General features: G+C 39.5%; 1 protein-coding gene across 2 annotated transcripts in view; it reads right to left on the bottom strand.

Moving 5' to 3' along the window:
* Positions 1-6,418: 6,418 nt before the first annotated feature.
* GPC3 (glypican 3) overlaps positions 6,419-24,224 on the bottom strand; it is a 338,054-nt gene continuing 320,248 nt past the window's right edge. For both annotated transcript variants that reach the window (XM_075834383.1, XM_075834386.1), the window contains one exon: positions 6,419-6,782. In XM_075834383.1, the coding sequence (XP_075690498.1) occupies positions 6,601-6,782 (182 nt within the window). In that variant the 3' untranslated portion in view covers positions 6,419-6,600. The remainder of the gene's footprint in view (positions 6,783-24,224) is intronic.

Raw genomic sequence — 24,224 nt, 5'->3', positions numbered from 1 at the left:
GATCAACGAAAGAGGATGTGGACAAATAAGCCCCATATCCCAGGTGGTTAGGGGGTGTGGTAATGTTAATGATCTTTGAAATGGGTCCCCCTAATCTCTATTTACACCCCTGGCACGGGTGAGGTAGACCATGGACTCTTTGATGACCATACATATTGGCATTGGATAAATAGTACACCCATCTCTACCATGGTAACAAGTTGTAATGGGTATTTTGAATAGCTGAAGTTGCAGAATTTAGAATCCTACGCAGTATAGTACATGTTTGGGCTGCTTTCCCTCCTCACTTCAATATTTGTGTAACTCCCCACAATGCCATTTCATATGCCAAGTATAACAGTGATTGTGTTTTGTTGCTCATCAAAGACTACTGATCTCACCAGAGTGTCTGCATACATATATATTTCTTTAAAACATGGGAGAAATGAAGCGCAGGTACAAAATTGCCTTTATGAATGCTGCCTTATTCTAATGATAATAATCAGATTAAATTGGTGTGCAGCCTCTGAGATGGCAGACCGGTACCAAATAAAACTATACACCTTTTATTTCATGGTTAAACCCCTGAACCTTTATAGTATTTTTGGAAAAATACAAATAACCTCTATATAATATAATATTGTAATATAATGAACTTGATGGGTTGAAATGGTTAATTAGTTTGTGTGAAACCTGCATAACATACAGCCTTGAAATGGGGCTCATTCAGACGAGCGTGATTCTCGTCTGTGTGCTGTGCGTTGAAACAACGCACAGCACTCGGCCTTATTGATTCCAATGGGGTTATGCATACGTGAGTTTTCACACAGCGAGTGTCCGTTGCGTGAAACACTGCATGTCCTATATTGGTGTGTTTTCATGCACCTAGTTGTCCATTGAGGTCAAGGGTGCGTGAAAACCACGGACAGCACACACGTTTGTGTTTCACGCATCAATTATATAAAAAAAAGTGCTTGCAAGTGCATGAAAAACACATGGCACATACAAAGCACACTGATGCAAATCGCGCATGACGCTGATTTTCCACGCATAAATCTGTCACGCTCGTGTGAATGTAGCCTTAGTGGGCCTATGCTCTATTGGCAGCTATTGTTAAGATACTGAAAATGTCTTTTAAGTAATAGCCCACAATCTAACGTTTTGTCTTGAGTCCTGCACTAAGCTAATATCAAATTGTTTGCTATAGGAATGAGGGTATGTTCACACAATTAACAAAAAACGTCTGAAAATACGGAGCTGTTTTCAGAAAAAACAGCCTCTGATTTTCAGGCGTTTTTGAAGCTGAAAATGAAGCTTTTAATTTGAAGCTTCTTTTGAGGCTTCTTTTGAGGAGTTTTTTGAGGCGTTTTTCATAGTGTTCAATGGAAAATCAGCTCCAAAAAACACCTCAGGAAGTGACATGCTACTTCTTTTTACGGAGCGTCTTTTAACGCTCCGTTTATTAAAACAGTGGCGTAAAATGACGCCCCGTATGAACTAAATGCTGTTTTTCCCATTGATTTCAATGGGCAGATGTTTGTAGGTGTTCAGCTTCCGTTTTTTCAGGCGTTTTTCAAGGCGTAAACGCCCTGAAATACGCATGAAAACACTGCATGTGAACATACCCTAAGAGGCAAGTTCTATTTAGTTGGGTGTGCCTTAAGGCCCTTTCACACCTGCCAACAATAGGCAGGTGCAGCGAGCGCCGATCAACGAGACATCGTTGATTGGCGCTCATTTGCTCCGGTCACACGGAGCTATGGATGGGGACGAGCGGTCGTTCATCCGATCGCTCGTCCCCATACATTATTAGAGGAGATGTACTGCCGACAACGATAATATTTTACTTTTTCAAAACGATACAATCAGCAGATGATCGAGCGTTTGCTCATTCATCTGCTGATCGCTGCTGTTTACACAGGGAAATTATTGGCATCGAGCGTTATATGAACGCTCGTCTGCCCAATAATCGTCCAGTGTAAAACACCCTTTAGTCAGGTCACAAGTCTCTAGCAAACTGACAGACTGCCTACTCTTTTAGCTCACAGAATAGTGAGTCCTTTTAATGCATACAGGTTTATTTTAAGCCTCTGTTTATAGACAGTCTAGCTGTGTAAGCCAGTACTGTTATATGTGCCAATACATAATATTCATAGCTATTGTAATTCAAGTCGTAAATCAGCTTTGCAATGGAAAACTGGTATGGGAAACTTTATATTATCGATACACCCCAACTAAGTGGCCAGGGAGCCACATGTGGCTTGCTCCCACAGCTGTGTTGTTGGCCATAGAAGCTGAGTTATGCACTAGGTACAATATGTCATCAACACGGTAACATGCAGTACTGTGCAAAAGTTTTAGGCAGTTGTTGCAAAATGCAACAAAGTAAGTATGTTTTCAAAAATAGAAGTGTTAATAGTTTTCTTCATCAATTAACAAACTGCAATGTGAATGAACAGAAGAGAAATCTAAATCAAATCAATATTTGGTGTGACCACTCTTTGCCTTTAAAACAGCATCAATTCTTCAAGGTACATTTGCACACAGTTTTTGAAGGAACTCGGCAGGGAGGTTGTTCCAAACATCATGGAGAACTGACCACAGATCTTCTGTAGATGTAAGCTTCCTCAAATCCTTCTGTCTCTTCATGTAATCCCAGACAGACTCGATGATGTTGAGATCAGGGCTCTGTGGGGCTCATATCATCACTTCCAGGTGTCCTTGTTCTTCTTTACGCTGAAGATAGTTCTTAATGACATTGGCTGTATGTTTGAGCTCATTGTCCTGCTGCAGAATACGTTTGGAGCCGATCAGACGCCTCTTTGGTATCGAATGATGGGTAAGTATCTGCCTATATTTCTCATCATTGAGGACACCATTAATCCTGACCAAATCCCCAACTCCATTTGCTAAAATGCAGTTCCAATCTTGCAAGGAACCTCCAGCAAGTTTCACTGTTTCCTGCAGACACTCATTATTGTACTGCTCTCCAGCCCTTCGGCAAACTGCCTCCTGTTACAGCCAAATATTTCAAATTTTGACTCATCAGTACAGAGCGCCTGCTGCCATTTTTCTGTACCCTAGTTCCTATGTTTTCATGCATAGTTGAGTCGCTTGGTCTTCTTTCCACGTCAAAGGTATGGCTTTCCATGAAGACCACTTCTGGCTAAACTTCTAGGTATACCTGGGTCCCACTGGTTTCTGCAAGGTCTGAGCTGATGGCACTGCTGGACATCTTCCAATTTCGAAGGGAAGTAAGGATAATTTATCCTTAATCTGCTGCACTAAGTTTCCTTGGCTGACTACTGCCTCTACGGTCCTCAACATTGCCCGATTTTAATTGTGCTTCTTCAAAAGAGCTTGAACAGCACATCTTGAAACCCCAGTATACTTTGAAATCTTTGCCTAGGAGGTACCTTGCTGATGTAATATTACCACCTTGTGTTTGTTGCTGTGCTCAGTCTTGAGAGACTGTGACATGAAACTCTCTTCCACAACCTCACCTTTGTAGTAGAGTTTGGCTGGTCATCACCAAGTTTTAAGTCTCCTACACAGCTGTTTCTTTTACAGTTAATGACTGTGTTTCAACCTACATATGAAAATGATGATCATTGACACCTGTTTGGTATAATTGGTTAATCATACACCTGACTATAATCCTACAAAATCCATGACTTTGTGCAAGTGTTCATAGAATTGATGCTGTTTTGAAGGCAAAGGGTGATCACACAAAATATTGACTTGATTTAGATTACACTTTTGTTCATTGAATTTGTATTTTGTTAATTCATAAAAAAAACTATTAACACTTCTATTTTTGAAGCATTCTTACTTTGCAGCATTTTTCCACAACTGCCTAAAACTTTTGCACAGTACTGTATATCTGCAAATGTTTTTCATTTCATCATTTTTGGTTTCCACATGTTTAAAGCGTAGCTGTCAGCTCTCCTGACATGTCTGTTTCATTAAATATTAGTATTTCCCTTGAAATAACAATTCTAGAGCATCCTCCTGAAAACGTATGAATAAATTGACAACTAGGCAATAGTTGTCAAACGACGACGCGTAAATTACAGGTCGTCGGCACAGTACGTCGGCAAACCCATTCAAATGAATGGGCAGATGTTTGCCGATGTATTGGAGCCGTATTTTCAGGCGTAAATCGAGGCATAATATGCCTCGTTTACGCCTGAAAATAGGTTGTGTGAACCCAGCCTCAAACGCAAACAGACTATAGGAGCTGCACTGTAGCAGGAACAAAAAACTAGCGGGTGCTAGCCTCAGAGGGATCTTGACCAAACCTTCCCAAATTTGTCAATACATAGTCCAAGGAATGAAGCAGCACTCCAATATAGTAGAAAAACGTCAAAATATTTATTCACCTAACGTATAAGCAATGTTTTACCTTCCCATTGGCTTGATAATGCCTTCAATGGGAAGGTGAAACGTTGCTTGTACGTTGGGTGAATAAATATTTTGACGTTTTCCTACTCCATTGGAGTGCTGCTTCTTTCCTTGGACTGTGTATTGACAGTTGTCAATATATTTATTAATTTCCAGGAGAAATAACAGAAGAACGGCACAAAGCAAATATACTTTTTATGGGGAATTTTACAAACGCAGACATTCCAGGAGAGCTATCAAGTCATTTAATGGTTCTCTTCTCCATTTTTAAGTTGAATGTGTCTCCTGCCCATCACTCAAAGTTAAAGTGTAATTCACAAGGTAAGAAAGGTTGGGAGCCTCTGACTTAAACATTAAAAGATATTCGTGAAAAGACATACACTCCTCAACTTTGAAATTGCAACACCAAGAAGGAAAAATTTTGGAATTGTGAGAATTACAGGATTGATAGACATGTTAATGATATGCAAATTATAAAAAATGGAAACAAAATATTGCAAACATCTTGATTTATTCAGTATCGAGTTTGAGCACCAGGCACAGAAATACACGCACTTACACGCCTTGGCATGCCCTCAATGAGGTTATTAATGGTTGTCCGAGGAATGTTATGCCACGCTGAATGCACTTGGGCACCCAAATCATCAAGATTGACTGCTGGCAGCTCCCTTTGCATTTGCCGACCAATGACGTCCTAGATGTACTTGATGGGAGACAAATCCAGAGGCGCTGCAAGTCATGCTAGCATGCTTAGGTGACGTAGGCTGCTCACAGTAGCACGAGCAACATGCGGCCTAGCGTTGCCCTGTTGAAAAACGCCTTCTGGGACACTTTGGAGAAATGGCCGTACCACTGGTTCCACTACCAAATCAATGTAACGCCGAGCTGTTAGTGTACCTGAAATAAAGACTAGAGGGGTCCGGCTACCATACATTATGCCACCCCACACCGTAATCCCGAGAGTAGAAACGGTGTGACATTCTCCTTGTGAAGGCCTCTTCATGGTATTGCCCGCGTGGTCTCCAGACCAATCACCGGCTATCATTGCGCCCGACACAAAAGCGGGACTCATCGCTGAAGAGGATAGACCTCCATTGCCGTCTTGCTGTGCACCATGATAGCCTTTGAGAGCGGTGGCGTTTGGTCAATGGAACATCTGTAGCTGGATGTCTGGCTCATAGCCCAATGTCGTGCAAACACCTTCTGATGGTTTGTGTTGACACTAGTTGCCGCCCTAGGCTTGGGATGTGACGTACAATTTCACTTGCAGTACAGAATGGATAACTACACGCCATTCGTCCAATCAAATGATCCGTCCATGTTTAGGTTCGCATCCGCAAACTTCTTACCGTCATTACCGTTCGTTGTTGTTCACCCAACCTCCGGGACACACAACATTGAACAGTGCTGACATCTCGGCCTAGGCGCGTAGCGATCTGCGGGAGTGATAAACCAAGGTCTCTCAGTTCAAGGATTCTGTCCCTCTCCGCTTGTGACAAGTGGCGATAACTGGCACGTCGATGAACAGGAGGCATCGTACAATCATCCCACATCACTAGATCCGATTTTTTAGGTTTCTTGTAGTTAAAAAAACCTTTTGTTTTCAATCTGGCTTTTATGCCTCACACATGCGACAGATTGGAGCAAGGTACTTGAAAATCATTTGCAGATCTTAGCGACACCTGCGTCTTCCTCGATTTGCATAACCTTATTGCTTGCCCTTCTTGGAGTTGCACTTTCAATGTTGAGGAGTGTATAATCAGTCTTTACAATCTCTTTCTATCTATGGCCATCTTATAAAATCACTAAGGGCCTGTTCACATCAGCGTTGCCCTTCCGTTGAGGGGTTCCGTCTGAAGTTTCCATCAGGTTAACCCCTCAATGGAAAGGCAAACGGAACCCTAATGTCTTTCCGCTCAGGGGTTAACCTGACAGATACCTCCGATGGAACCCCTCAACGGAAGGGCAACGGTGATGTGAACACAGCCTAAAGAAAATGTATTGGTGGAACGACTCTCAAGAACAACACCAAGCATTTGTAAATAAAATCTGTGAACAAAAGAAATGTTCTTTATTCATACATTAATAATATTACTATATAAAATTATTTTTTTCTCCAAGAAGACTTTACAATGGCCTGGGAAATGTTATAAATTGTAAAATTCAGCTAGGAACATTATGTAGCTACCAGAACAGGAAGGGGTTAAGACTGGAGGATCAGTTCACTGAGACAAGTCCTAACAAGGTAATTGTGAAGGGAAGAAGCTGTTTGACCGACACAGTCTTTATGCTGTCACTTCGTGACTGGAGGTGGGTTATTTCTCTGCCATTATGATCCTGCTGGTTTCGTATCTGCTTATTAAATGGAACTTCATCGATATCCAAATCATAGTCCAATTCTAAAAACAAAGAAATATAGTAATTACTTATACTGCAGGCCATATTTACAGTTTCATTAAATATTTAAAGGCACATTTCAACTGGTAGGATTGTAAAAATGAAAAAAAGTGTAAGATATTTCCCTTTGAGAACTCCATTTTTAAGTCGGGAAATTAGTTTTTAAAGATTTACATGGTGGGGCTCCTAGGATCAATACCTTTCAAACCAACTTTAATTATTTTTTAACATCCTCAATCTGATTGGAGGTGGCCCAAATTAGACTACCTCTTTAAGATGTGGCAATCAACACTATTCCTTAAAAGCACATGTGCATTGGTGTGGAAATATGTTAGGAGAGGGGGTGTGGGAACCAAAACATAAATGCTACCAAAATGTAGAACCCGCAGAAGATCATATTATATTTCCAAAAACAATGTTTATATAATGGGGTTCAAACAAGCCCTTCAAAATTTAATATAAGTCCATTTTAGCTCTCTAAACCACTGTCCTCCTTCCCCCGCAATAATAAGTAAAGCCAAGAAGCAAACCTGATGCAGGGACTACAGAGACATCATAAGGAAACAAAAAAATGACATGGACACCCACAAATATTAATGGATTTTCATGCTAAGCTTAGTTTTTACAGTAGGGGGAAAACTAGCATTAAAGGTATTCTCCGGGACTTCAACATCAATTTTATTCATTTGGGGTCTGACGTCCAGTACCGCCATCAATCAGCACAATGAAGATGAGGAGCTGCAGTACCAGGAACAGCTGCATGTACCGATGGGCCACTAGCCTATGTAATCATTTAAGGGGATACGGCGCTTGCAGAAGCCCCACAGCCCCTTCATTATCTCGATCAGAAGGGGTTCCGGAGGTCTGACCATCACTAATCAAACATTGGTGGCTTATAGTAAAGGATAAGTCATCAATAAAGTCCTAGGGAACTCCCTTTAACAAAGGGGTTCCTCCAGCACAAAAATCTGATCATGAAGGTTCCTAGGCAAGATCCCCCACCATTAATTTCCAGCAGGGGGACATCTGGCACTTAATTTGCACACCGCTGGTATGAAGTTAAACAAAAATGTATTATTTGATTAGCAAGATTTGTTATGTTTGTCTTCTTAATGCACCATATAGTGTGTATCTGCCCTGTCACTACTCATTGCAACCAAATCATATCACTTATCTCGCCAGCTCTAGACTTTACATGCAAAGTTTAGATAACTATGATAAATGACTCATTTATTGTATAAATAATTGCATTAATTTAATCTCTTCAGGCTTTGGAATGCCAGTTTTGAAGAAACTTAGAAAATTCCATTTAGTCACATAAAAGAGATGAATTTGCAAGATTTACTTTAGACTAGAAACTGTTGTAGGTCAATTAAGTCAGGCTGATCTGGCTAGAATGGATACTTCTAAATTCCTGGGAATGTCCTGCGACCCCAAAAGGATCTAGTTCAGACATGTCTAGCTTCACTATTTGTGTGGATCAGTCGAACTAAAAGGTCATCTAAAGCATTCCAATATACAATGAGGGGGCACGGATTAGTCAGGGGTCTGACCAGAGCTCTGCCACTCTTCCTTTGTTATCATGGGACTCATGGAAACTTGCTGATAGCCCGAAATGGTTATATTTTAAATTTCTCTACTACGTGGCATGATAAAATGGGCCACTTTACAATAGTTCTGTGCTCTATGTGTAGGAAGTTTTAAGTAAGCCTCCACCGTAATGGGGTTGTCTAATTTTGAAAAACATTTTCTAATTCCCTATTAGGACATTTTAATACGAGTTAATGCTTAATTTCTCCTGTGCTTGCACTGTTAGGAAATTGAACACTTCTGGGATACCTAAAGATTGCAGCTGATCGGTAAGGATACCAACAATGGGATGCCCTATAATTAGCTAATTGTTAGGGTAACCCTTCTAACAAAACGGGATTTCCAAGGTGGAGAACACCTTTAAATATTTTATTAGGGTACTGCGTTGTTACCATTTCATAATATTAACAGAGTTTTCCGGAGAAATAAAATTGACGGCCTATACTCAGGATAGGCCATTAAAAAATTGGTGCTAGTCCAACTCTCGGCACCCCTGCAGATCAGCTGTTTGAAGGGGTGGCGGCGCTTGTACGAGCATTGCTTCCCCTTCATTGCTATTGCTGCTCCGAACTGCAATACACTGACACACTTGTAGTGGTGGTTCACAATATTAAAGCCTACTCCCATTCACTTGTGGGAGAAGGCTGTAATACTGTAAACTGCCGTTACCAGTATGTTGACGTTTGACATGATTGATCAGTAAGGGCAATGAAGGTAAAGAAGCGCTCACACAAGCGCCATGACCCCTTTAAAACAGCTGATCGGCAGAGGTGACCCACTGATAAGATATTGATGGCCTATCCGTAGGATAGGCGTCCACTTTTATCTCACAAGACAACCCCTTTATTAACTTCCATTATAAATGGGAATGACTTGGCAAGCACCATGACCAGATTATGACGACTGTTTACGGAGCTTGTATGCTTTTCCCATTCTATTCACAGAGCACAGGCTGCCATTACAATTCACTAACATGCTTACTGAGCCTACGTTCAGCTCCCCATACATTCACATGGGATCTTTGTGTTGTATACATTGCTCAGCATGAACATTACACAATTTCATTAGTACAAGCCCAGGACATTTGCTGATAAGATTATTTCCCATGTTACACAGTAACACCTGTTTTTAAAAGCATGGAAAACAAAATGATCCTGTGTAAATGTTCTTGTCACTTTTCAATCAAGAAACTCAAGGGCTCGAATATTCTGCGGTAAACAAAGTGATAAGAACAATCATGTTTCAATAAAACACCTCATTTAAACCCTTTAATTGTGTTAATTACTTTTGTATTCATTAAGCGTTGGTTTAGTCCAACTACTAACTGCAACCTGCCCTAACAACGTTTTTTGCAGAGCCACAGGTCAATGGAATTTTCTTTGCTTTTCTCAAATGCAAATTTAGTTACACCAGCGACGTCCCCTGACTCCCGATAGATAGGGATTCTTTAATCAGCAGAGCGTACATGTTATCAACTTAGATATAATCGGTAGTAGGGTTATAGAAGGTATCAGAGGGACAAAGTAAAGGCCCTTTTACTTCCAGCCAATAATCGAAAAACAAGCGTTTACTGGACGCTCGTTCCCGATAATTGCCCTGTGTAAACAGGGCAACGAACATCCCATGAACGAGCAAACGCTCATTCATAGGCTGATTGTGTTATTTACGCAGCCTAAAATATTATCGTTGTCGGCAGCACATCTGCCTGTGTAAACAGGGAGATATGCTGCCGACATGATAGAAATGTATGGTGATGAACGATCGTAGTAACGAATGCTCAACCCCATCCATAGCTCCTTGTGAAAGGAGCAAACGTTGGTCCGTGTAAAAATACCTTAAGTGCTGACAACTGAACTGTCAGTGCAGTTCACTGACAGATTTGACTGAAAGCACTGAGATGCAGCTCCTATGTAGAATAAATGCATAGAAGCTGCATCTCAAAAAGTAACATTTTTAATAAAAGTCAATTACATATGTTTTTCATTAATAAATATGTATACGGGTCCACAGTTTGTTTGTCTCTATGTTGTGCTTCCATGCACCTCTATGAGGCCAGTATTTTCCTCTAAAATAAATGATTCTAAGGTAGACTACTTCCGTAATACGTGGTGTATCTCCATGGGAAAATCGGAGACATAGAGAAGTACAGTAGGATACAATAGACTACTGTACCCTATTTGGCTGAGAGATGGCAAATACTGCCATAAGGAGAAGGGATAAATCTATGGTATATGCATGTGTAAACAAGAAACTATGATATACATCGTACTTGTCCGCAACTACATTAAGGGAAGATTTGGCTGTCAAACACAGCCGACCCCACATGAAAAAGGTTGTTACAGGGGGAAACACGACTGTAAAAAAATAAGTATAAAATTAAAATGTCCCCAAAAGGTCTCTTATGACCTTGTAAGGGTCACAATGTCACAGCCAGTCTATACCACAGTGCCACTCCCTAATTACCCCCCAAAAATACATCCTATATATTAAAAATACTGTAATGAAAAGGGAAACCCACTTGAGAACTTTCCTTTAATGCAAATTTTTGCTATTAAAAAGAACAGTTTCCCCTAATAACAACAGAAAAATGTTGTTATTAGGGGAAACTGCATTTGGTGTTGTTATTTGACAAGTGATAAGACTGCAGGATAAACACATCCCCTGCCGTGCTCTGCAGTTATACCACGGGAGCCCCCAGAGAATGTGAGTTTCAGCTTTACTGTACAATGCCACTCAACACCCTCATGTGTACTCTCTGCCTTATGGCTGTTAAAGACACGTTATCACCTTATCTCAAGCTATGCTAATTACTCCGGGAATGGTTAGTGTTTCTTCAAAGGCTGGGACTATGCATATCAGCACAAACAGCCATTCACTGTTAAAGACTATTTCCCCCTAATGTAGAAATATCACAAGTAAATAAAAGTTTTTGGGTTGTTGTCTTCTGCCAAGTTGTTAGAAATTCTAATCAGCTAATACTTAGTTACAACTGTTTTTTGGAAAAGTTGGATGGCAACCAATATGGCTGCCATTGCAATGACATGTCTCCACGCAAACATAACAGGATAGAACATACCAGGGGTATAGCTACAGGGCTGGCAGGGCATGTACCGCTCAAGCAGGGGGAGGCATCAACAAGTCACACTGCTTTGGCCAGAGATTCAGATAAAGGGCTAGGGCATCAAAATAAATCATTGCCCCAGATTAAGCAAAGCATAGCTTCTACTCTGGGTCATACTGGACTCTGGAAAAGCTACATGGACGGTTATTGCAGCAGCAGTAGTTATATTTATTGTCACCCAGCTTTCCAACAGAATTAATTTTTAACATTTCGATAGAAGACAATGTAAATAATTATTTTCATTGGTCATTTTTGGATTTTAGGCAGATATTCTCAGTTCTGTTTGGCTATACAGAGCATGGAAATTATGTTATAGTTCCACTTGAACATGAAATGGTAGCTGTGAGTCTGAGGCTTGTCCTCTAAATAGTCCAGGCGCGGGATATTGAAGTACTGAAATAATGTGCTAAACAGATGTGATTAGATAATGGTGCCTACATTAGATACTTGCAATTGTGTGTATTGTATTGTTCATGAAGTAAGTATTCATTGCATGATTGTATTTATAATTCAGTATTCATTGCATGGGTGTATTTATTCAGATGCTCCGGACCTCCCTCAGTCCAACAAATACTGGTAAGGCTCTGTCTACACTGGAATCATGGCTTCCGTTTTACAGGATCCATGATGAATATGATGGATCCATCATTATCCGTTATGATCAGTTGTCAAGCGCCCGTTTTGTTTTACTGGATAAAATGTTGCATCATGATACTCTATATTGATCATCAAAAAGATGACGAAAACCCTGGCGGAAAATAACTAATGCAAGTATGAACAGAGCCAAAATGTATTTATACACACAACGATTTTCTTCTAACATCCGTACAATTTTCCCCACACAAAAGTTTTCGATCATTGCACTTGCAGAATCCACACAGGAATGTATCTGTCTGATCACCGTTACAAGTTATTGGACCATCTTCAGAGAGACTTCTACATTTTCTGCCATAACTTCATAACGATGAGTCCACTGTATTCTTTATCAGGCTCTAGTAGCCAAATGGCACAATATTTTTTGGGTCAATAGTAGAATGGACCTGTTGATGTACTATGATGCCCTTGCATACGGCAGCATAGTATTGATGACAAATCCACTTTAATGTCATCCTTTTGGGCTGTCTTTCTGGAGGATCTTACCATTAAGCTTTATATACCTTTTTAATGACATCCAATAATTCAGAATACTTGGTAAGGCTTCGTTCACATCTGCGCCAGGGTCCCGTTCTGACATTTCGTCTGAGTTTTCCGTCGAAACGGGACCCTGACTGACACAAACGGTTTCGACTACACTATGGATTCCATCAAAACGCCGGAACCCTTGCACAACGGAGACAAACGGAAACCATTGGCACCGGTTCCGTCCCCATTGAAATCAATGGTGATGGAAACTGAAACCTGTGGTTTCCGTTTGTGTCAGTCAGGGCTTCTTTCCAATGGAAAGCTTCAACGGAACCGAGCCCTGACGCAGATGTGAACGAAGCCTAATCCAACACCTGTCAGGTCTTAGTGTTAATGTCATAATACAAGAATTTCAAGGTCATATTATCAGATGATTTAGAAGAGTCTTTTTGTTAGGAGTATGGGAAACATAAATTCAAACAAGGTGTTGAGTTGTGTTGGCTGCTATCTGAATTACCTTATAGAGATAAAGATGTTCCTTAGAAATGTACACTCATTTACCTCCTGCTTCAACTAGACAAAAGCAATAGGACAATATTTATCTTCAGTTTATGTAGGTCTTGACTTGTTACAGGCAGAGACCCCACCTAAAACATATGAGTCTGCAGATCTCATGGAAGCGTGGCATCAAAGCAAATATTTCCCATCATCTTCACCAGTGTTCTGAGTCACTTCATGATGGAGAGATATAAACAAATCATTCCGCAGAGCTTGTTCACACTGGCTTACTAGATGTGTGGGTGATTTATTGAGGAGAAAATATAAATTATTAATCATATGTTTATTATTAGATCATCAGCACTTACAATCACCCTTTATACGTCTAGTGTAGATTGTCAAATTCCCTTTCATTCTAGTATAACGAGGGTATGTATAATCTCAAAATACTGAAGATTTAAGACAGACATGATATATTTGACCCATATTTTGCTTATTGCATTCACATGTCTGTGTCCAGATAGACCAGTTTAAACTAGCGCATCTATAATATGTACTATTACCAAAAATTGCACCCATCAAATGGCCCTAAAAGTACTTATTTTTTTTTATCTGAGAGCAAGAGCACGTCTCAGCGAATAAGCATCATGTGATGGACCTGTTGGAAACCCTTCCTTCTTCTCCCATTATTGCCCCAGGTGTCCCCTCTCTACGTTCCAGAGTATCTAGCAGCTATATGCCCCTTTTTCTCCTAACGCTTACTTAAACTCAACATGGAGAAAATGTAATCCATCATCTTTCCCCCAGTTCACGCAAACCCCTTACCAAAACTATCAACCACTATTAATGGCTCCAAACTTTCCCAAGTCTCACATGTCCGCTGCCTCAAGTTGACCTTCGATTCCACCCTGTCTTTCAAACTTCACATCCCAGCCTTACGTCTTGCCACCTCTACCTTAAAAATATATCTTAAATACGCTCTTTTCTCAACTATGAATCAACATAAATGCTAGCATATGCCCCCATAATTTCCCGCCTAGACTACTGCAACACCCTTCTCTGTGGCCTCCCATTTATTAGTCTTGCAACCCTCCAATCTGCCCGGAACTCTGCTACATAGTTAATCTACCTCTCCCCTCGTATTACCTTTGCTTCTCCCCTCTGCTAATCCCTTCACTGGCTACCCATTGCCCAGCGAATTCAGTTTAAAATATTGAAAAAGACAAATAAGGTTGTCCACAACCTGTGCCCTCCATACATCTCTGCCCTACTCTCCAGGTACCTTCCCACACTTAATCTCTGTTCGTCACATCATTGTCTCCAAGATTTCTCCCGTGCATTCCCCATACTATGGAACTCTCTACCACAACACATCAGACTCTCTCCCACCATCCAAACCTTCAAAAACAACCTGAAAACCCACCTTTTCAGAAAAGTTTACAACCTGCAAAAACCCTGCTTCTACTACTCTACTGGATGAACAACTTCTACCTTCACCTTCTGCCACCTTTCTCCTTCCCTTTTAGATCGTAAACCCTAGCGGGTAGGGTCCTCTATCTTTTGTACCAGTCTGTCATTCATTAAGCTCATCTTTATTGTAATTGTTTTTATCGTCTAATTTCATGTACCTTAAAAACTTTTTAGTTATTTGTACAGCGCCATGAAATTAATGGCGCTTTTAAAATGAATAATTATTCCACTCAGCGCTGTGGACTGGCCAAGAAAGCCCACTCAGGGGAATGTTTGCCTTCGACCCTACAGCATGCTATTTAGGCAGCCAGGTACTGGATGTAATTTCATCTATTAGTTTATGTGTAGCATTTTTTTTTCCGTTCTTGTATTAATTTTTTGAGGAGAGTATCGACATCAGGTTTTTATAAAAAAATGGTGCCCTGGGGAACAAGCAAAGTAGGGTCCCTTGCACATTATAGTTAGACAGTTTTTCTCATAAATTCCAAAGCTATATTCTAAATCTTACACCATTTAAGTTTTACTCTGTCCAACTACTAGAAACGTCAGTAGAGCGGACTGTTTTTTATGTTTTTTGCTCTACTCTCAGGTAGCTCCTGGGTGCCCTCTAGGAAACTTGGACCTGGTCAGTTGCATAGCTTGACACCTCATAAAACAGGCACTGAGTTTTTGAATTAAAATAAAATTGTACTCGCTACTATTATTAGGACATGTTAGAGAAGCTCCATTTTAAAGTGGTCTGTCTGGTGCAGATTGCCTTAGGTTTAGCTTAGATTAAAAATATGTCAATGTTAAAGGGGTTGTCCAGTGCATAGAAATTATTTTTCAAACAGCTCACAATGCTGTACAAACATAAAAAAGACACAGTCACGTCACCGTTCCCTTGCGCTCCTGTTCCGCCACTGCCCGGTCCCCCACTGGACTCTACTTCCTTCTGCGCCAGTCTCAGATTCCTTATGTGTTTCGACACAGGGACATGTGAATGCTGCAGCTAATCACTGACTGCAGAATGACCCGCTATAGTTATAATTGGCTGCGCCGGTCTCAGATTCCTTATGTGTTTCGACACAGGGACATGTGAATGCTGCAGCTAATCACTGACTGCAGAATGACCCGCTATAGTTATAATTGGCTGCAGCGGTCACATATCGCTGTGTCTACACATCATAGATGCAGCAGGGGATCGGTGAGGTAAATATGGCTTTTCTTATGTACAGCATTGTGAGCTGTTTGAAAAATATTTTTTTGTGTTAGACAACCCCTTCAAATTAGTTCCATTGAAAAGATATTTCCTATAAGTATTCTAAATCTTTACACAGTGTATGAATGAGAGCGTCCACAGTGCTAACCAGGAAAGTAATAATGTCAATGACTGTGTGCTTAAATGGTGCCTGTAGTTTACGTTATCTACTTCCTAATGTTACTTGTATATACCTCCATTCATTACACTGTTTGTCTTTTTGTCTTTGGCTCTTAACAGTTTTAAATAAGAATCCTATGATGTCAATGGATTTAACCATATACAAGAAATCTATACTGTTTTCTAAGATAAAATAAGATCAAAGTGTAAATGTTGATTCAAAGGGTTTTCTAAAGACAGACTTTTATGACAGGTCAATCAGACATATCATAAAAGTCAGATTGATGGTGGTCTGGCAGCTGGGACATCCACTGATCTTGAATCCTATTTCCCATACTCAATAGAGATGTAACGGTGTATCCACTGAAATGAATGGGTGTTATGGAAACCTACAACTGCTCTCTGTTTGACGTGTCACAAAAATCGGTCTTTCAAATTTCCTTTAGGCCACCTTCACACGTTTTTTTTGAACAGTTAAATAAAAGTTATTTTTATGTCTTTGATTGAAAAACATCCTCAAAAGAAAAACATACCTAGAGCATACTGCATTTTGGGAAAAATTTAATTGGGGTCAAGAATGCCCAAAAATGCTACAAAATAAAACACACTGGAGCAGATTCACGATCCTTTTCTGCACACCCCTTTATATAGACACTTTTTAAATCTTTGGCCACGCCATGTATGCCACGTTTGACAGAAAAGAAATTGTACCATATTACAGAGAATAACTTTGTAAAGGGCATGGTACGGAGCACCATGCAGTCTTATGATATTGTGCCGTATGAACTCTGTGCTTCCGTAAAGGGTTGAATAAGCAGATTGTTAATGGTTATATATACAGTATGTATATAAGTTAGTTCCATGATACAATACCAGTGTGAAGGTTTGCAAGATTTATCCTTTTTGTGTAGAAGGATACACTATAATTAAGCTTTCACCCCCCTACAATACAACTGATGTTATATCTTGAATACGTGTATGACAGATACTTCTTAATGCACCTGCAAAAAGTTGCTTTACAATACTTAATCTCTCCAGCAGCAAAGGGTTTCATGTATAAATTTCTTATACCGTAGCTTTAACGAATGACAATTTTCCAACGTTTAACTGAAACCATGGCTGAACTTCCCCTTTCTAGAATATGTGATCACAGAACATTTCTCAAAGTGAATTCACACTGAAAACCTTTTGGCCCTGAGAAACAATGTTAATAATTGCTCCAAAAATCTGTTCCTTGTTAAAAATAAGCCAGTGTCTGGGGGGGGGGGGGGGGGGGGGGGCGGCATATTAAACAATACCCATTGATTACACAGTTCTATTTGCTTCCCTTCAATTTGAATCCTTTGCGTAGCTGATAACAGATATTATGGATTAAATCGGAGTAGGACTAAATATCTAATTAACTATAAAAAGGAGCAATAAAACTTTTGAAAATATCTTTTTCCCTAAATACTATAAATATGTAATATGTCCTCCACCCAACAGTTGACCATAACAGCCATGAGCTTATTGAACAACTCATTCCAATCCCCAGAGAATTGATCCCCTTTGCTACCAAAACAACATGGTAAAAAAAATCGTAGAATGATGCCTGCAACCCAGATCATTCCAAGGGTGTTTGATAATGTTGAGATTTAATGGTGGTGATCTTTCTACCACTCTTACTAACGCTTGGTATTGTGCATGGGGATGTCAAGCTTGAGTGTTGCTGCTCGCCATGAAAACCAATTCCTCTAGGATCCTGAGAAACAGTTCTTGAGCTGATGTGTAGCTAAAAGGGCCAAACACACTATTTAGAATTGGCTTCCACAACCTTTTGACCGTGTAGAGAGTCACCATAATGGCAGTCATCAATGATCAGGCGTCTCGTGTTCAATGAAACATCTGCCGATTCTCTCACATTTCTATGCAAAGTGTATATATATATATATATATATATATATACATATATATAAATAAAATGATCTTCAGTCCATTGGAACCACACATCAACCCACCACATGGTCATTCTCTAGAGATCAAATGATTGGTATTTATATGGCAGCAGAGAGTGAAAGACGTTAAGCCCACACACATTGATCGTTCCTCATACTGCCAATTTACCTCAATCCTTTATTCTGTCACTAGCTGAGCACACTAACATGCCCTGTCTAATCCAAGCACCTGCTATCAACAAATTGATTCCGTGACCTTGGCTCCAGATATAAGAGTCAAAGTGCAGCAAAATGGTCATAGTGGACATGATTCAGTTTATCGGGAATGTAGATTTAGGTCTTCTACAAAAGCATATGAAATGATAGCACTCACATACATTTAAACTTATAGCCCTGTTCTCACCTCGCTTTGTGGGGCAGTCTGTTTCCAGGCTGTATTTTATAAAATACTATTCACACCTCAAGGTTCAAAAATACCGTCTTATGATATGCTGCATTTTTTTTTTTTAAACTGAATGGGGCCTTACTAGTTCTGTCCATTATTTTGACTTGCTTACTGCTTGCCTTTTGCGAGGCAGAAAATTGGGTTATATAGTGGGAGATACTAAGCAGGAGCACTTGATCTTCTCTGTAGATAATTTCCAACATTTAAGGCTATCTCTGTACAATTAATCTATCTGTTTTCTATGTTCTCCCTTTTACTTTTGTTGTTTTTAAGACATTTTACCCCAACCCCCTTGCTCTGTATCCCATCCCTTCACTCCCTTTTATATTCAAAACTAAATAAAGAATTAAAAAAAAAAAAAGATTATGGACAGATCTATCCTTTATATGCAATAGCAGGACATGAGCAATATAGTAATTGACAAAAAACTCTAAAGATAATAAACCGATGAATTTATAAAAGGTCAACAATAATAAATTGCAGATTATTCTGAAAAAATATAATGAATACAATTAATCGTACAATAATTTTATCCTGGTGTCCAGTGTTTCTGAAGTTTAGAAACTTATGAAAGACTGGTATCGTGACTATCTTCTATGGGAAACGTCTACAGCAGAAGACCACATAGTGAGATTTTTCTTAAAATGTATGTAGGTTTGAATTACATGCAGCTGAAAAAGCATAAAAATAGCTTTTTAACATTGATTTATCTTGGAGATACACTGACTTTGTATGCGTGTTATATTTTGTGCCACCCATGTGCAAGCTGCCCACCAGTATGCCAATAATAGCCTACAAGAGTAGTCAGCTCAGTAGCAGTAATTTGTACATTGGTACTTGCGGAGAACAAGGGGCAAGAAAGGTCAACAGCTGTAGTCGCTGTAGGGCTTTTCTCCCTCTGTATTCAGTCTGTTGTCTATTTTAAGACATTCTTTTCTCCTATATGACCATTGGGGCCAACAGACAAAATAAAAAGAGTTTCACTAACTAGTAACCTGAAGCAAAATATAAAAGGTCTCAAGCTGAAAATATCACCCTCACCTCAGTCTTCGCATAGCTGACCATTGACCAGTTGAGCCGAGTTGTAGACTGGCCTACAGCATGCTCATCACTACAAGGGTCCCTCAAGTAAGAGTGTGGTCTTTGTATTTAGGGAAACCGTATTGATTATACCTGTCAACTCCTGTCCTCATGGCAATGTTGATGAATGACCTATTGCTCGACATTGATTTTCAGCTCATTACAATGTGGAGACTCCATGCTAAATTTCCCAATTCTGGTACCAGCTGTAAAAAGTAACATTAGATGGCGTAGTCATTACTTAATCCATTCATTTGCAGTAACCTCATGAAATTCAACTTTCCACACAAAGAAATTATGTAAATCAAGAGGCATTTTAGCCAAAGGTGAATTATTCCATGGTTGGCATCTAACCTCCAGCTGGTATAAATCAGACAAGGAGGTTTTAAGTTGTATTAAAGCTGGCTTGTACATTCCAGTAGAAAAGATATTTATCCTGTTGTACCATGTAAGCACAAAGTAACCCTGGGAATGCAAGAGGGAAAAGATTCCACACCATTTAAAGGGGTGAAAAAAAAGAACATCAAAGAGTTCCTTGTGTTGCTACAGTAGTCTCATTATAGGCTGGGCTACCCAGAAAACAAGGAAAGAGGCCAAAAAGATCAGTCTGCTAACGCTTGGGAATGTTGTTCCACAGCCAGGCATTTGGGCTTTCTAGATGCCAAGTTGGAACCACCAGATGGTCCAACACTCAACCAAATATAGTAACAGTCAAAGTGCAGCTAACCCTATCAGTTCTGGACCTTAACCTGACAGATAGGGTGTCATATAAAATTATACTCGCTATATAATATAATAGATATATACTTTCACTAATTTCATGTCTTACATTTTTTTTAAAAACTTTTACATTTCACATTTTGTCATTTCTATTTAAAAGTACAAAAATAAAAATATCAAATTCTGCACACAATGTTACCCATTATAGCAGCATAGAGTAAATAAAGAGCCTAATTTAAGGATGGTAGATGGGGGTATTAAGTGCAATTGAAACTGTCTAGAAAGATGCATCAGGCAAGTCGATTTAAATGTCACTATCTGCGAGCAAGACTCCAGAAACCATCAACAGAAACTGAATCCTGAGCAGGAAGTTTCAAGCCATTTAGCCGACCCCTTCAGCACAGCAAAGTATTATATATTCACACAATTTACACTTATTTTTATTGTAAAATCCACATCGTTAGGATGTCAGTTCAATTTCTATTGTGGTTTATGTTCCCCGGAGATATTTAAGTAACATCTTCCTTTCAAGTAAAAAAACAATTTTCATATAAAACATCCCTTTGAAAATATTAAAAGGCAAATGTATTTGTAGAGTGGTTTAGGCAACAATAAAAATGTTGATTTTATTGGTAACGATAATTGCATATGAAAAGATTGCATATATTACCCCGGAGGAGCGTTATTTAGGAGGAGACGATGAAGATTCCATTAAATAGCACAATCGTAGAAAATGGGTAAAACCTTTATCTGACCTGCTTTCTTCAACTTTTATTGATTTTGAACCAATATTTGTCCATCTAATGGTGAACTACTACTTCCAAGCTGGCCAAAGATGCAGAATTTTTACTTTTTCAAAAAGAATTCTCATATGTATAAATTGTGTGATTTTGCCCACTATGGTAAAGTATTGGGACACACCTCTTAATCATTGAATTCAGGCATTTTATTTTATCCCATTGCTCAGGTGTATAAAATCAAGCACCTAGCCATGCAGTCTACCTTTAAAAATATTTGTAAAAAAGAGCTCACTGAATTTCAACGTGGTACTATAATAGGATGCCACCATTGCAACAAATCAGTTTGTGAAATCCCCCCCCCCCCTAGATATTCTGGGAACTGTGAGTGGTATTAGTACAAAGTGGAAGCATTTAGGAACCACAGCAACTCAGACACAAAGTGACAGACCAGGTAAAGTTACAGAGCGGGGTCACCTAGTGCTGAGGTGCATAGTGCATAAAAGTTGCCAACACTCTGCTGACTCAATAACTGCAGAATTAAAAACCATCTCAGGCACTAACATCCGCATAAACACTGTGTGCCGGGAGCTTCATGATATGGGTTTCCATGGCCGAGCAGTTGCATGCAAGACTTACATCACCAAGCACAATGCCAAGCGTCGTATGGAGTAGTGTAAAGCCGCCACCACTGGACTCTGGAGCAGGAGGAATGTGTTCTGTGGAGTGATGAATCGCGTTTCTCTATCTGCCAGTCTGATGGACGAGTCTGAGTTTGGCGAATGCCAGGAGAATGTTACCTGCTTGACTGCATTGTGCCAACTGTAAAGTTTGGTGGAGGAGGGATGCTATGGAGTTGTTTTTCAGGTGTTGACCTATTCCTATTAGTGAAGGTATATCTTAATGCTTCAGCATACCAAGACATTTTGGACAACGGTAGCTTCCGACTTTGTGGGAACAATTTGAGGTTCGGCCCTGTTCTGTTTCCCAGTGCACAAAGCAAGATCCATAAAAGCATGGTTGGGTGAGTTTGATGAGCAAGAACTAGACAGAGCCCTGACCGCAACCCCATCAAACACCTTTGGGATGAAAAATAACAGAGATTGCGAGCCAGGTCCTCTCGTCCAACACCAGTATCTGATCTCACAAATGCTCTTTTGGAGGAATGAGCAAAAATTGGATGGATTTAAAATGGGATGTCATAAAAGCTCCTGCAGGTGTAATGTTTAATTGTCCCAATACTTTCGTCCATATAGTGTTACACACACACACACATACGTGCATATATATATATATATATATATATATATATATATATATATATATATATATATATATATATATATACACATATACATATATATGTGTGTATAAAAATATAATAAAATAGAACCGTGGGAGTTTGTTCCTTCGCCAAGATTAATTTCTTGACTATAATAGGCAACTGAAATATGATCTTTTTGGTCTAGGATCAATGTTTAAAATGAGCATAACATTCCATATACATATATTTATAGAAATGTGAATGTCCAACAACAAAGACATTATTCTTAACATGGGACGTGCTAATGATATGTAATGAGGTTCACAGAACCCATTCTATGGTGCATGCTGACACATCTGATGGATGGATGTCTCCGTTCATCCTGTCTGCTCAACATTTTTCTTCCCTTAGACAACCCTTCTTGGATTTTCTAAAGTTCCCTGGGAAGGATGTCGGAGTCACAAGAAATGGAAAAGAATTTTAAGCAGACACATGAGCTGCTCTCTGGACAGACTTGTGAAACATACATTTTGGAGCCATAGAAAACAGCTCAAGCTGCATGATAAAGCATTGTTTTCATACACACAGGACATGCAGCATGACAGAAATGATGTATGTATTATCAAAGGATTACTCGCTGGCCACAAGACAGGTATTTAAGTTTTAAGGTCTACAATGTCCAAGAGAAACAAAGAAACACTGCCTCTGATTCTTAAAAGTTCTTCCTGAGGTTTGGTTACAGCAGATGGCTTTATTTATGCTGGTGGTTTCCAATACACTGTTTAGATTTATATTCTATATTATGCAGCTATTGTTTTACAGCTATTTTTCACAATACTGATACAGCTGTGATCAGCAAGATCTACTTCATTGATCCCCTAAGAGGAAAGAACAAATTGGGCATTATTTATAAAAGGCTATCTCAACACAACAAGAGATCTCTGGTAAAGATGGTTGTGTATGCAAAAATACCAAAATATTACTCACTTGTGATTCAGGTGTTTCAAGGGATGTATCACATTACTTGCCAGAACATTTAAAAAGCAGGAAATGGGTGGGGCTTTGACAACTCCCATTCATTTTCATGAAAAGGAAAATGGCTTCCCCCAGTAATGAATGGTCTGTTATAAGGAGGGCAAAAGGGGCACTTGCTAAGAGGCCTCCACCATTCAGTGCCCTCCAATTCTTCCCAGACACTCCCAGTAGCAAGACATGGGAGGTGGAGAAAATTTAAAGTGTACTTCTAACTCTATAAAAGTTTTAATATGTGGCAGAAGAGGTGATGATTAAGAAATCCGGTGGTAATGCATGCATGTTTATTATCATAGGAAGATGGGGATAAGCAGCTTCCATATATCTCTAGTAGCACTTATCTCCTGGTGAAACAAAAGATTAGGTACAAATCAACATGCTGACCCTTGTTTCCCCCATCACTAGACACTGGGGGACAACAGAGCTGCCTTCATATACATTAGATTAGATCTGCCTTCCAACATCCAATGTTTATATCCAGCGTCAGTTATATTATATACATTATATGATACTTCTACTGGGGAGGGGTCCCCATTTTTTTATGACTTTAATCAAAAACCGATAACGAAAAGACTCCAAAAATGTAGAATGAGTGTCACAAAATAGCCACTATTCATGATCATTTAGCCACTAGTATGAATTGTTCAGTTGTTATGATGGTGAGATATTATATTAGCACATTCTAAAAATAATATAAAATAAAATTATTTTCCAATAAATTAAATAAATAAATAAAACAAAGAATAGAACCATTTGGCAGGTTACACCATGTTCGCCACTCTCCCTTCTCGGTTATAATTATCTCTTTTCTTGTTCACTTTTCTGAAATGATTTATTATATTAATTCAATGAATCCATGTGGCTGAAAAAAAAAAACTACAAAGCTTGTATAGATCACGACCCAAAGGATGACCCTGTGTGCAGACCATGACAGTTGTGATGATGGGAAGGAGTAGTATCCTCCAGAGTAGGGAAGTATCACACTGAGATCATGCACCAGCCTGGGAAGGATGTGAGGCTTGTCTCATCTTCATCTGCCTTTGCAGGGGTAAGAGGTCGTATGTCTTTATT

The sequence above is a fragment of the Rhinoderma darwinii genome, chromosome 8, assembly GCF_050947455.1.
Source record: "Rhinoderma darwinii isolate aRhiDar2 chromosome 8, aRhiDar2.hap1, whole genome shotgun sequence".
NCBI lineage: Eukaryota > Metazoa > Chordata > Amphibia > Anura > Rhinodermatidae > Rhinoderma > Rhinoderma darwinii.
This window is presented reverse-complemented; position numbering and strand designations above follow the sequence as displayed.